The 13619-nt window shown below is 44.3% G+C and overlaps 1 protein-coding gene across 1 annotated transcript in view; it reads right to left on the bottom strand.

Annotated features, from left to right (window-relative positions):
- Nucleotides 1-3642: 3642 nt before the first annotated feature.
- The window catches only part of LOC110538551 (RNA binding protein fox-1 homolog 3), a 412667-nt gene continuing 402690 nt past the window's right edge, over nt 3643-13619 (bottom strand). The window contains exon 17 of the mRNA XM_036938643.1: nt 3643-7120. Within this exon, the coding sequence (XP_036794538.1) occupies nt 7118-7120 (3 nt within the window). The 3' untranslated portion in view covers nt 3643-7117. The remainder of the gene's footprint in view (nt 7121-13619) is intronic.

The following is a 13619-nucleotide window of genomic DNA, read 5'->3' on the forward strand; positions in this document are numbered from 1 at the left end:
GTGTTATTTAATAGTTTTGATGTCTTCAGTATTATTCTACAATGTAGAGTAAAACTTTTGACTGGTACTGTATGTCAACATCACACAATGACAAACACGTTTCTTCATAGAAGCCTGAAGGTGCTCTTGTTGGTTTGGCTTGGTGTTTCATTGTGTATGCATGATTGGATCACAGCCTCAGTAGATTAAAACCGCAAAGCATGAAATTACAGTCAGAGAGAAGCAGAGGGATTTCTTGCTACAGAGCAGCATGGACAGACCAGTGAGATAAGAGTGGCTAAAGTGCTGAGTATTGGGACTTGGTAAATCTGCTGACATCACAGTGTAAGTTACAAAAACTATTCTCCCGATACCTCTTCTTTCCTGATTGTGTGCTAATCATTCACCAATAGCCATCAAACTCAACTCTGGACCCCGAAGCCAGTGCCATTGTGTTTTTTCATTGTTCCCCACTAGTCAGGGACTGATTTAGACCTGGGACACCAGGTGGGTGCAATTAATTATCAGGTAGAACAGAGAACCAGCAGGCTACGGACCTCACAGGGTAAGAGTTGAATAGCTGTGACCTAGAGTAACAACTGTTGATGAGGTGAGTTTAGAGAGGGATAGGATGCCCTCTCCTGGACAGAGCCAAACATACAACATGGGTGTGGTGATGTGAGATAACGCATAACAGCATTGATTACATTACAGCATTGATAACACATAACAGCATTGATCAAATAGCTAGACCATTCACACCTTACATATAGTTTGAATATCCTTGTTTTTCACCACTCGTCCCTATGTGGTAGGTGTAGAAAGTTGTGTGCTATACATCATTACATCCTGTGCTAATCTCTAAAGGACTTCCAGCCAGGTAGCGATATGAAGCTACATCCTTACTGTAGCACCAGCACCAGTAGCACCAGTAGCAGCAGCAGCAGCAGTGTCTAGACCAGATGGCTGAGTGGTGATCTGATGGATGAAGTATCTACTGCTCCAGACACCCAGCCTGATGGTCCCGTCCTCCTCTCTCTCTCTCTCTCTCTCTCTTTGAGCCCTGGACACAGGGATACAGGACCACAGGTACAGTATAGAGCAACGCAACTCATCTGTCCACAAAAACACTGACTACAAGTATAGCTGTGCAAGGCTGGCTAGTATTCACACGTCAGTAAAAGCAACGAAAAGGTTGCAACAAGGCGGCTTGGTTTATGAAATCCTGCTGACATCAGGCACACACTGCACACTGATGTGTGAATGATCAATTGATATTTGAATCAACTGGGTTTAAAGCAGATCGATACGTATATTCACCATCGCTCCATGGGATTGGAGAGATGGTGTATGATGGAGTGTTACGCAGGCTCTACTAAAATGTGATCTGGTCTATGGTTTACAATAAAGGGCTTTGAATAGATACAAACCTGATATTTCACATTGAGTGTCACGGTCCAATCAAAAGTAGCATGTGGTCATTGAGTACTACAAAATGCAATAGCATACTGAAAGCATGATTACCAGAGAAATCTAACCGCTTTCATTTAAACTCTATTAAAGTTAAAGATTTGTTGTTCATTAGATAATGTTTTTTTTTTTTATATCAAAGTTGATTATAACCCTTTATTAAAGTGGTACAATTTGAAGTATTTGTAGATGTTTCATATGGCTTATTATATTTTTTAAATTGTACTTCTTTAGTAAAGTGTTTGTTAATGCCTTTGTTAATATCACAGTAAATATAGGCATAATTAGTTACCTACTTGTTACCTACATGTTAATTAAGAAGTGAACTAGTTCAAAATGTTCTAGAATCTCAAGGGTCCTAAATAAGAAGGGACAGGTTTCAATCTTTACAGCAGATCTCCATATCTAATCCTACTGTGTTCCATTTGTCCAGCACGCAGCACCTCAGGCAGCCTTGCCCTTCTATCAGGCACTGGAGGCTGCTGCTCTTTGTTTTATATGCCATGGCTTGATGTATAGGGTCTTTTAGCCCCCGGTTTGGCTCAAATCCGAGGGCCCATTTGTACAGATGGGCTTTTACGTGGGCCATTTTAGCAAAGTACCCACCCCATAAAGCCAAAGTGCCTCATTGCTTCATAATTGTGTGATTATGGTCATTTCCTGTGGTCGAGGTGATAGATTATAATTTAGTCCAACAGAGGCTTTTATCATTTTTTATCTTCTCGCTTGACCTTAATCAACCACGGGATGTTTGAACAAAGCCCAAAGACAATATTTCAGATAAAAGGTGTGCATGGTGAGATCACACAACTGGTGATGGGGGAGCCTATTGTATTAAAGGACGTATGGCCTAATTAGAAACAAGTGATAAAACATGTAATGACGTTATACAGCTGAGTAATACTAACACGTAGTGGCTCGTAGGTTAATGTAATGTAACCTGTACGAGGCTATGGTGCCACCAAGTGGGGGAACCTTGATATTACAATCTGTAAAGCGGATGGACAAACCATTACATCACCTTTACCATCAAAAAACAAGGCTCTGATGCTTTCTGATCCCCATTTTACAACCCAATTAAATCTAAAGATACTGCTAAATGAATACAATATAAATCCAATTTGATGATGTCATCCAAACTTCACCTAATAAGCATACATGCGTTTCCCCTTCCTGTTCTTCTAAACCACTTATTCATGATATACACAAGTAACTGCCAAAATAAAGGAAACACCAACATAAAGTGTCTTAATAGGGTGTTGGGCCATCAGAACAGAGTCAATGCACCTTGACATAGATTCTACAAGTGTCTGGAACTCTATTGGAGAGATGTGACACCATTCTTCAATGAGAAATTGCATTATTTGGTTATTGTTGATGATGGTGGAAAACACGGTCTCAGGCACCAATCCAGAATCTCCTATAAGTGTGTTCAACTGGGTTGAGATCTGGTGACTGAGGCACAGATACACACACACACGCACGCGCGCACACACACACACACACACACATACACTTTTTCTAGCCATGGTAGCCAAAATAATGGGCAACTGGGCATTTTTATACATGACCATGAGCATAATAGGATGTTTTAATTGCTTAATTAACTGAGGAACCACACGTGTGGGGAAGCAGCTGCTTTCAATATTCGTTGTATCCTTCATTAACTCAAATGCTTTCTTTATTTTGGCAGTTACTTGTAGATCGCTTACCATAATAACTGGAAGCATATATTCAGCGTTCACGTGCTAGTCAAAACTGGGAAAACTCCGAAATGTTGGACTTGCTAACTGGTTGAATGTGGCACGTGTATTACTATACTGAACAAAAATATAAATGCAACATGCAATAATTTCAACGATTTTACTGAGTTACAGTTCATATAAGGAAATCAGTCAATTGAAAGAAATGAATTAGGCCCTAATCTATGGATTTCACATGACTGGGCAGGGGCGCTGCCATGGGCATAGGTCCACCCACTCGGGAGCCAGGTCCTTCCACTGGGGAGCCCCCCTCCCCTAGGAGTTGTGCCCTGTCCCCCTTCCACCTGCCACATCTCCCCCAGCTCTCGGTGTCATTGTGATGTCCCATCAAGGGATGTTCTGTCCTTAGGGAGTCCACACACACTACACACACTGCTACAGTATCTCATCTTCCTCTACACTGTAACACTCAGGCCAAAAATACACTACCTTTTGGTTGAAGTAGACAAGTTTATTAATGATAATAATGATGATGATGAGGATGATGATAATATTAATAATTAGTCATAATTATAATAACGTTAATGTCATAATAAATAGAACTCTTAATCTGAAGCACATAAGAGAAGCATACAGAAAGAGAAACACAAAGTTTAGAATACAGAGCCAGAGGAGAGGGGACTTTTAGAGACTTTTACCTTTCAATATATCCATTGAATTTTTTAACATTTTTGAACTTTATTTAACTGGAACATTTACAAAAAGGAGAAAGAGATATATTTAAAAAATCCTTATAAATAAATGTGTCATTATAGAACAAAATACAAGATTTTGGGAGTCAGAGGGGAGGGGGGATATTATGTACAGTAGGTTCAGGAATACAAAAGGGACGGTAGACTCACACAGTAGAACGGGAGGGGGCGGTACAGTAGTAACTCTCTCTCAGAGGGATATCCTGCTCATGTCACAGCTCAAGCCATTGTGCTCAGGGCTCAGGAAGATAAGGACTGGTACTTGCAGTCTACACAGAGATCAGGAGGGCGGCCTACTGCCTGCCTGCCTGCCTGCCTGCCTGCCTGCCTGCCTGCCTGCCTGCCTGCCTGCCTGCCTGCCTGCCTGCCTGCCTGCCTGCCTGCTGTTTCTTCACACTCACATTTCACCTGAAACTGACTGGGAGTTAGTTAGCCACATACACTATGTAACTCTCGCAATCAAATCTACATCTATACACTAAACCTGCTTATGATCATTGCCTTCCTCAACAGTACCTGTTACTTAATGTGATGATGAATATACATGTTATTTCCATAAGGGTGTCTGTAATATAGCTAAGAGAAAGTAGTTGGGGCCCTGCAGGGTCAGAGTAGTTGGGGCCCTGCAGGGTCAGAGTAGTTGGGGCCCTGCAGGGTCGAAGTAGTTGGGGCCCTGCAGGGCCGGAGTAGTTGGGGCCCTGCAGGGCCGGAGTAGTTGGGGCCCTGCAGGGCCGGAGTAGTTGGGGCCCTGCAGGGTCGGAGTAGTTGGGGCCCTGCAGGGCCGGAGTAGTTGGGGCCCTGCAGGGCAAGAGCAGTTGGGGCCCTGCAGGGCCAGAGTAGTTGGGGCCCTGCAGGGCCAGAGTAGTTGGGGCCCTGCAGGGCCAGAGTAGTTGTGAATGACTCTCTGGAGCACTAGCTATCTGTTGGCAATCAGCAAGTTGTTAAGCAGTTCTGTAGCATATTTCTAGGCCAAAACGTGTGTCTGTGATTCTGTGATTCTCTGTATTTGAGTGTATGTTCATGTGTCTTTGTTTAAAGATGCATTATGAAGGTTTCATATAATTTCAGCCAGTAGTTTTTCGGTCCCCGAAAACTGTGCACAATTGTGTACAACGTCATCCATTTTGTCTTGCAAAAAGAATGTGCATGATATGTTACGAAATCCAATTCATACAGCATGTTACGAATTTGTAAGTGCTTAAGATCCTGTCCAATCTCTTTAAGTGCAGGGGGAGGGGAAGATCAGTTCACACAATCACCATCACGCTTTCAGTCATATAACACATGATCACATGTTACAGTATATCAGGGGTATAGCTTGTAGGAGGGTGCCCCTTATCTACCCCCTCTACTCCCTGACACCACCACAGCCCATATAATAGATATGTATATATATATATATGTATATATATATATATTTATATACAGAAAAAGAATACATACTTGTTGGAAACCCTAGACATTAAAATACATTCAAGAACTGAACTAACATTCTTGTTTAAACACATGTTTACAGTGACTCTCCTGATATAAAGTAAGGTTGCTTCAACAAATTAAAACGTTTTTTTCTTCTTTAAAAGTTTTCAGTGCTGCAAATCACACAAATAAATATTCTCAGAATACATTGACAAAACAACATTGTAATTGACATGTTTCAGCCCTCATTCCTTTATTACCATTGGATGGGCACTAGTTCTATAATGTTTATCAAGCGACATAGTCCATATGCCTTAGGCTTGTGTTTTGGTTATGCACCTGCTGATGTATTACAATTAGATTATTCGATTATAATTCAATTGTTACATGGACATTGATGAGTATTTCTCTTCTCTGGAAACGTGCGTCGTTAGTTAAATGCACCCTGGTTTGTTGGTCTGTCTGTTTGAGATACTTTGTCCACTGGTGCAGATAGAGACACAAAGGCTTGGGCTTTGACCCTGGCAGGTGAGGAAAGTCAGGGACTAACGCATCAAACTCTCTTTCTCTCGTCGTCAATCAGAGACCTCTGCTGGGGGAGGAACTTATCTCATTTCTCTACTGGCTTACCCACATACAAGTAGACCAGTGACAGTACTGCCCATGGAGAGTGGACCAGTGGTGCTGCCAGGAGGAAGTGGAGTCATGACGACAGTATCCACAGGGAAGTAGACCAGTGACAGTACTGCCCATGGAGAGTGGACCAGTGGTGCTGCCAGGAGGAAGTGGAGTCATGACGACAGTATCCACAGGGAAGTAGACCAGTGACAGTACTGCCCATGGAGAGTGGACCAGTGGTGCTGCCAGGAGGAAGTGGAGTCATGACGACAGTATCCACAGGGAAGTAGACCAGTGACAGTACTGCCCATGGAGAGTGGACCAGTGGTGCTGCCAGGAGGAAGTGGAGTCATGACGACAGTATCCACAGGGAAGTAGAGAACAGCAGTGACTACCCATAGGAAGTTGGCCAGTGACACTGCAAAAGGAAGTGGAACAGTGGAACAGTGGCACCAGCGCAAGGAAGGAAGCGGATCAGTGAGACCACGAAAAGACCGCACACAGGAAGTGTAACCATAGAGACCTCCAGCTGGAAGCTAACCTTTGACTCCGACCCACAGAAAGTGGACTTGTAATACAATGCTTTTGCCCGGATGCTGAACCCTCCTAGCCTGCCACTGTAACATTACTGTATATAAATATATATATATATAAATAAATATATATATATATATCACCTCCTCTTGTCTGTCAGTGACAGGAGTGGTGTGCCAGAGAGAGAAGAGCAGGACACTCCCTCTCCACCACAGAATCAGCATCAAGGGCCAACTGTTCGTCTTCCTTACCAAAAACATAAAAACATATTTGTACATATATACTGTTTTATACACACTTTTTACTTGTAAATCACAAGCTGTAAATCACAAAAGTATAGAAAAATAAAATGTGTTATAATAATAACAGGATGCTTTCTCTCTTTTTTCTCTCGTTGTCTTTCTCTTCTATCCGGCAAAGGTGGTCCCTGGTGGAAACTGGCTCACTCCGTCTGTAGCGCTTGTGGCTGGTTTTGACACCGCCGCGGCACCACTCCACACGCACGCCTCCCGTCATTCCTCACCGGCCTCAGTAGAGGGACTCCTTCTCTTCTTCTCCTGTTGTTTTCTTAAAGCTAGTTCTCCTCTTCTCGTTGTTTTCATCTGTGATGTCCATCAATACTGAGCACAGCGTTGCCTTTGTTATTTACTGAAGGTGAAGGGGAAGAAGAGCAGGGAGACACGGGTGAGTATGCAGAACATCTCTGATTGACACATATAGACAGACAACCTACTTGTGCATTTCACTACTTTTAATCATAAAGTTTGTTGTGTTAAGTTTGCTGTGTTTCCTATTCAAAAAAACCTATTCAATATGATGATTCCATACCAGAAACCAGAATGTCAAAATTCTTTGAATATAAACATTGAGAAAATGTATAGAATAAAAAGTACACTACTCTCACAAAAGTTCCCCTCCATCTTTGTTAAAGCACTGCACCCCAGGGAGGGGGAAAGGTACACAATGTCAGGTTAAGACGGGCTGACGGATTGATGTCAAACCACCCGATTGAGAAGCATGCTTAAAAAATCAACTGAAAGGGAAGCTTTTGAGGGAAAAAAGAGAGCATTCTTTTTTCATGCCAGTCTTAAAGTCATACAGCACAAAAGTGCGCTTTAAAGAGCGTAGGCCAAAGCAAATGTTACTTTTCCCCACAGAACAGAGGGCCATTATCACTCTACTGGAGTTTACAGTGTACAGTGAAGAGAGTCATACTGAGGCCTATAGCAGTAGTGGAGAGAGGGAGAGAGGGAGGAGAGAGAGGGAGAGAGAGAGGAGAGGGATGAGAGAGAGGGAGAGAGGGAGGAGAGAGGGAGAAAGGGAGAAGAGAAGGAGAGCGAGGGAGGAGAGAGAGGGAGAGAGAGAGAGAGGGAGGAGAGAGCGGGAGAAGAGAGGGAGAGCGAGGGAGGAGAGAGAGGGAGAGAGAGAGGGAGGGAGGAGAGACAGGGACAAGAGAGAGGGAGAGAGGGAGGAGATAGAGGTAGAAGAGAGAGGGAGGAGAGAGAGGGAGGGAGGGAGGAGAGAGGGAGAAGAGAGAGGGAGGGAGGGAGGAGAGAGAGGTAGAAGAGAGAGGGAGGAGAGAGAGGGAGAAGAGAGGGAGAGCGAGGGAGGAGAGAGAGGGAGAGAGAGAGGGAGGGAGGAGAGAGAGGGAGAAGAGAGAGGGAGAGAGGGAGGAGAGAGGTAGAAGAGAGAGGGAGGAGAAAGAGAGGGATAAGAGAGATGGAGAGAGGGAGGAGAGAGAGGGAGATAGGGAGGAGAGAGGGAGATAGGGAGAAGAGAGGGAGAGCGAGGGAGGAGAGAGAGGGAGAGAGGGAGGAGAGAGAGGGAGAGAGGGAGGAGAGAGAGGGAGAGAGAGAGGGAGGGAGGGAGGAGAGAGAGGGAGAGAGAGAGGGAGGGAGGGAGGGATGAGAGAGAGGTAGAAGAGAGAGGGAGGAGAGAGAGGGAGGAGAGAGAGGGAGAGAGAGAGGGAGGGAGGAGAGAGAGGGAGAAGAGAGAGGGAGAGAGGGAGGAGAGAGAGGTAAAAGAGAGAGGGAGGAGAAAGAGAGGGATAAGAGAGATGGAGAGAGGGAGGAGAGGGAGGAGAGAGGGAGAGAGGGAGAAGAGAGGGAGAGCGAGGGAGGAGAGAGAGGGAGAGAGGGAGAGAGGGAGGAGAGAGGGAGAGAGGGAGGAGAGAGAGGGAGAGAGGGATGAGAGAGAGGGAGAGAGGGATGAGAGAGAGGGAGGAGAGAGAGGGAGAGAGAAAGGGAGGAGAGAGCGGGAGAGAGAAGGAGAGAGTGAGAAGAGCGAGGGAGAGAGGGAAAAGAAAGAGGGAGAGAGGGAGAAGAGAGAGGGAGAGCGGGAGAAGTGAGATGGAGAGAGGGAGGAGAGAGAGGGAGAGAGGGAGAAGAGAGAGGGAGGAGAGAGAGGGATAGAGGGAGGAGAGAGAGGGAGAGAGGGAGAAGAGAGAGGGAGAGAAGGAGCGAGGGAGGAGATAGAGAGGGAGAGAGGGAGGAGAGAGAGGGAGGGAGGAGAGAGATGGTGTCCTTGGACCCTTGTCATGACAGTCTCTCCCTAATTCAGCAGCAGCGAGGCGAGGCTTTCATTTTGACATGGCTTTGTAGTGCTTTTTCACACCTCCTCCGGATAAGTAACAATTGAACGAGTGGCATGCTAATCTCAGCCCAGAATGACTCTTTGTCTCTCTCTCCATCTCCCTGTCTCCCCCTCCAGCTCCCTCTGACTCTCTCTCTCCCCTGTCTCTCCCTACATCTCCCTGTCTCTCCCTCTGTCTCTCTGTCTCTCCCTCCATCTCCCTGTCTCTCCCTCCATCTCCCTGTCTCTCCCTACATCTCCCCGTCTCTCCCTACATCTCCCTGTCTCTCCCTCCATCTCCCTCTGTCTCTCCCTCCATCTCCCTCTGTCTCTCCCTCCATCTCCCTCTCTCTCCCTCCATCTCGCTGTCTCTCCCTCTATCTCCCTGTCTCTCCCTCCATCTCCCTCTGTCTCTCCCTCTATCTCCCTGTCTCTCCCTCCACCTCCCTCTGTCTCTCCCTCCATCTCCCTGTCTCTCCCTCCATCTCCCTCTGTCTCTCCCTCTATCTCCCTGTCTCTCCCCACATCTCCCGCCGTCTCTCCCTCCATCTCCCTCTGTCTCTCCCTCCATCTCCCTCTGTCTCTCCCTCCATCTCGCTGTCTCTCCCTCCATCTCCCTCTGTCTCTCCATCCATCTCCCTCTGTCTCTCCATCCATCTCCCTCTGTCTCTCCCTCCATCTCCCTCTGTCTCTCCCTCCATCTCCCTCTGTCTCTCCCTCCATCTCCCTCTATCTCTCCCTCCATATCCCTCTGTCTCTCCATCCATTTCCCTCTGTCTCTCCATCCATCTCCCTCTGTCTCTCTCTCTTTTACGGTGCCTGATCAGGATTACAATCAACAAGCTGGCAACAGATGAAACATAGAGCTCCAATGACAAACAAAATGCTCTCAGAACTGCTTTATTCTGACACTCAAAACAATCAGAGGTTGCTTAGATATGTCACATATACTAACAACTAAGTCATTGATGAAAGAAGACAAAGGAAATGTAATATACTGTACCAATAAATCAAAAGCCAATTACTTACACCTTTCAGACAATATATACTTTTTTAGAAATGACATACTGTACAATTCATAGAACAAGTTCAGCTGAATTGAAAAGACACAGATAAAACCACTATAATATATGATTACATAGAAACCCGATAATCAGAGAATTTGTAATATATGTGTATATACATGTATATATTTACAGGAACTTTTAAACTTTTTTAGCTTGTTTCCCTTTTTCTCTACAAATCTTTTGGATGGACAAAGACATTAAACAGTCGGCTTATCAAGGCTTACTGACTAGAAAAGTAAATACATCATAATGAACTAACAAACTGCGTTCATTTTACACAAATAAACATGTTTAAATGTGAGCAGACTGTATATGCCTGGGCTTGTGGTTTAACACTTTCATTGAGTGTTTTTAATAATGTAGCTAGCTACGAAAAACAAATGTATATGGGATAGAGGATATTATAAAACTGGAAAACCTTTCAGCCTCTACACTATAGATACACATTTTTAATATTTAGCAAAATATAATAAGACACAATATATAGTAGCTATTTACATGTTATATGAAGCCTTGATAATCTGACATTGTAACAGTGTAACAATGAATACATTGATTATAAAGGGAGGAAGAGTTGTATGGACACATTACAACTTTAACTGACAACACTCAAACCCATCCAAGTAAAAACATGACATCACTGCAATGTCCTCATGAATAAAACGGACCCCGAGTAACCCTGAAAGTAGAGGATGTAAATGAAAAGGTTGTGTTCTAGGATGACTTTCTTTTTTAACTGTGAAATGTAGCTGCTGGTAGACTGAGATCTGCACATAGCTATAGTGAAGATGTAGTGTAGGAATGGCCTGTAAGTGAAGCTAGCGATACAGTGATTGATAGTGGCTGATTAGCCTGCTCTAATTTGTGGTGGTGAGGCATGGCGGCTAACACCCCTCCTGGGCATTGATGTTCCTCTCATAGGAGCTTGCATCTTATCGTTCACGTGCAGACAGGAAATGAGTGGGTGCTTAAAGTGGAAGATTCTATTTTACTGTACAAGGTTTTACAAGGTTAGGTTATCAATGAGTTAGGACTTATAAAGTGATTTATTGAGGCAAAGAGTTGTCATGGAGAGAGATTTCAGGATGTCTAGACTAGAGGAAAGAAGTTGGCAAACCTCAAAAACACACAGCCAGTGAAAAACATGAATTACTATTCGTCACACTGTGGCCTCCAGTGTATTTGCTAAACGGTAGCTTCAGAAGAGCAGCATTCATTAAGATGTCAGCTCTCAGTCTCTGACACTGTGGTTTTCCTACTCAACTCATGTATGACTTATCTGCACCCAAACTGAACAGGGGGATTCAAATAGTCTATTTCCTTTCAAGCGGATCAACTGGTACTATAGTAATTACTAAGTTTCTCTCCCCAATTAAGTTCAGTGTAGAAGTAGCCGTCTGCTAAATAGGATTTTGAAACAACAGCTGTAATGACGGGCATCATTAGGAATTGGTAGGCAGTGAGAGGGAGAATTCAAAGCCATGAGGTTCTCTTTGACCAAGGCAGAGGGGAGTATTTTCCTTGCCGTTCAGTGTATGCGTGTAGAGCTGTCTCTTTTATAATATATATATTTTGTGTGGAGCTGTCTCAAGCCTATGTGTTCAAACAGCAGACTTCCACTGCTGTAAATTCAGCGTAAGACGTAGACACTAATTGAGTTGAAGAAACAGTGGAACTTGACTTCAGTGAGCCGTTGTTCTTGGGGGATTCTCTGTGTTAGTTCCACAGAGAATCCAGTTGCGCCAGCTGTGTCAAACCTACTATTCACACACACACACACACACACACACACACACACACACACACACACACACACACACACACAGTGTAATTTAATCAGAAACACCTACAAATACATTAACAACAATGTCTGAAGCTGTTTTGAATCATATAAAAGCCCCCATGGTGGGACCCTAAATACTGGTATATAAAAGCCCCCATGGTAGGACCCTAAATACTGGTATATAAAAGCCCCCATGGTGGGACCCTAAATACTGGTATATAAAAGCCCCCATGGTAGGACCCTAAATACTGGTATATAAAAGCCCCCATGGTAGGACCCTAAATACTGGTATATAAAAGCCCCCATGGTGGGACCCTAAATACTGGTATATAAAAGCCCCCATGGTAGGACCCTAAATACTGGTATATAAAAGCCCCCATGGTGGGCCCCTAAATACTGGTATATAAAAGCCCCCATGGTGGGACCCTAAATACTGGTATATAAAAGCCCCCATGGTAGGACCCTAAATACTGGTATATAAAAGCCCCCATGGTAGGACCCTAAATACTGGTATATAAAAGCCCCCATGGTAGGACCCTAAATACTGGTATATAAAAGCCCCCATGGTGGGACCCTAAATACTGGTATATAAAAGCCCCCATGGTAGGACCCTGAAATACTGGTATATAAAAGCCCCCATGGCGGGCCCCTAAATACTGGTATATAAAAGCCCCCATGGTAGGACCCTAAATACTGGTATATAAAAGCCCCCATGGTAGGACCCTAAATACTGGTATATAAAAGCCCCCATGGTAGGACCCTAAATACTGGTATATAAAAGCCCCCATGGTAGGACCCTAAATACTGGTATATAAAAGCCCCCATGGTAGGACCCTAAATACTGGTATATAAAAGCCCCCATGGTAGGACCCTAAATACTGGTATATAAAAGCCCCCATGGTAGGACCCTAAATACTGGTATATAAAAGCCCCCATGGTAGGACCCTAAATACTGGCATATAAAAGCCCCCATGGTAGGACCCTAAATACTGGTATATAAAAGCCCCCATGGTAGGACCCTAAATACTGGTATATAAAAGCCCCCATGGTAGGACCCTAAATACTGGTATATAAAAGCCCCCATGGTAGGACCCTAAATACTGGTATATAAAAGCCTCCATGGTAGGACCCTAAATACTGGTATATAAAAGCCCCCATGGTGGGACCCTAAATACTGGTATATAAAAGCCCCCATGGTAGGACCCTAAATACTGGTATATAAAAGCCTCCATGGTAGGACCCTAAATACTGGTATATAAAAGCCCCCATGGTGGGACCCTAAATACTGGTATATAAAAGCCCCCATGGTAGGACCCTAAATACTGGTATATAAAAGCCTCCATGGTAGGACCCTAAATACTGGTATATAAAAGCCCCCATGGTAGGACCCTAAATACTGGTATATAAAAGCCCCCATGGTAGAACCCTAAATACTGGTATATAAAAGCCTCCATGGTAGGACCCTAAATACTGGTATATAAAAGCCCCCATGGTAGGACCCTAAATACTGGTATATAAAAGCCCCCATGGTAGGACCCTAAATACTGGTATATAAAAGCCCCCATGGTAGGACCCTAAATACTGGTATATAAAAGCCCCCATGGTAGAACCCTAAATACTGGTATATAAAAGCCTCCATGGTAGGACCCTAAATACTGGTATATAAAATCCCCCATGGTAGCACCCTAAATACTGGTATATAAAAGCCCCCATGGTAGGACCCTAA

This window comes from Oncorhynchus mykiss, chromosome 12 (assembly GCF_013265735.2).
Source record: "Oncorhynchus mykiss isolate Arlee chromosome 12, USDA_OmykA_1.1, whole genome shotgun sequence".
Lineage (NCBI taxonomy): Eukaryota > Metazoa > Chordata > Actinopteri > Salmoniformes > Salmonidae > Oncorhynchus > Oncorhynchus mykiss.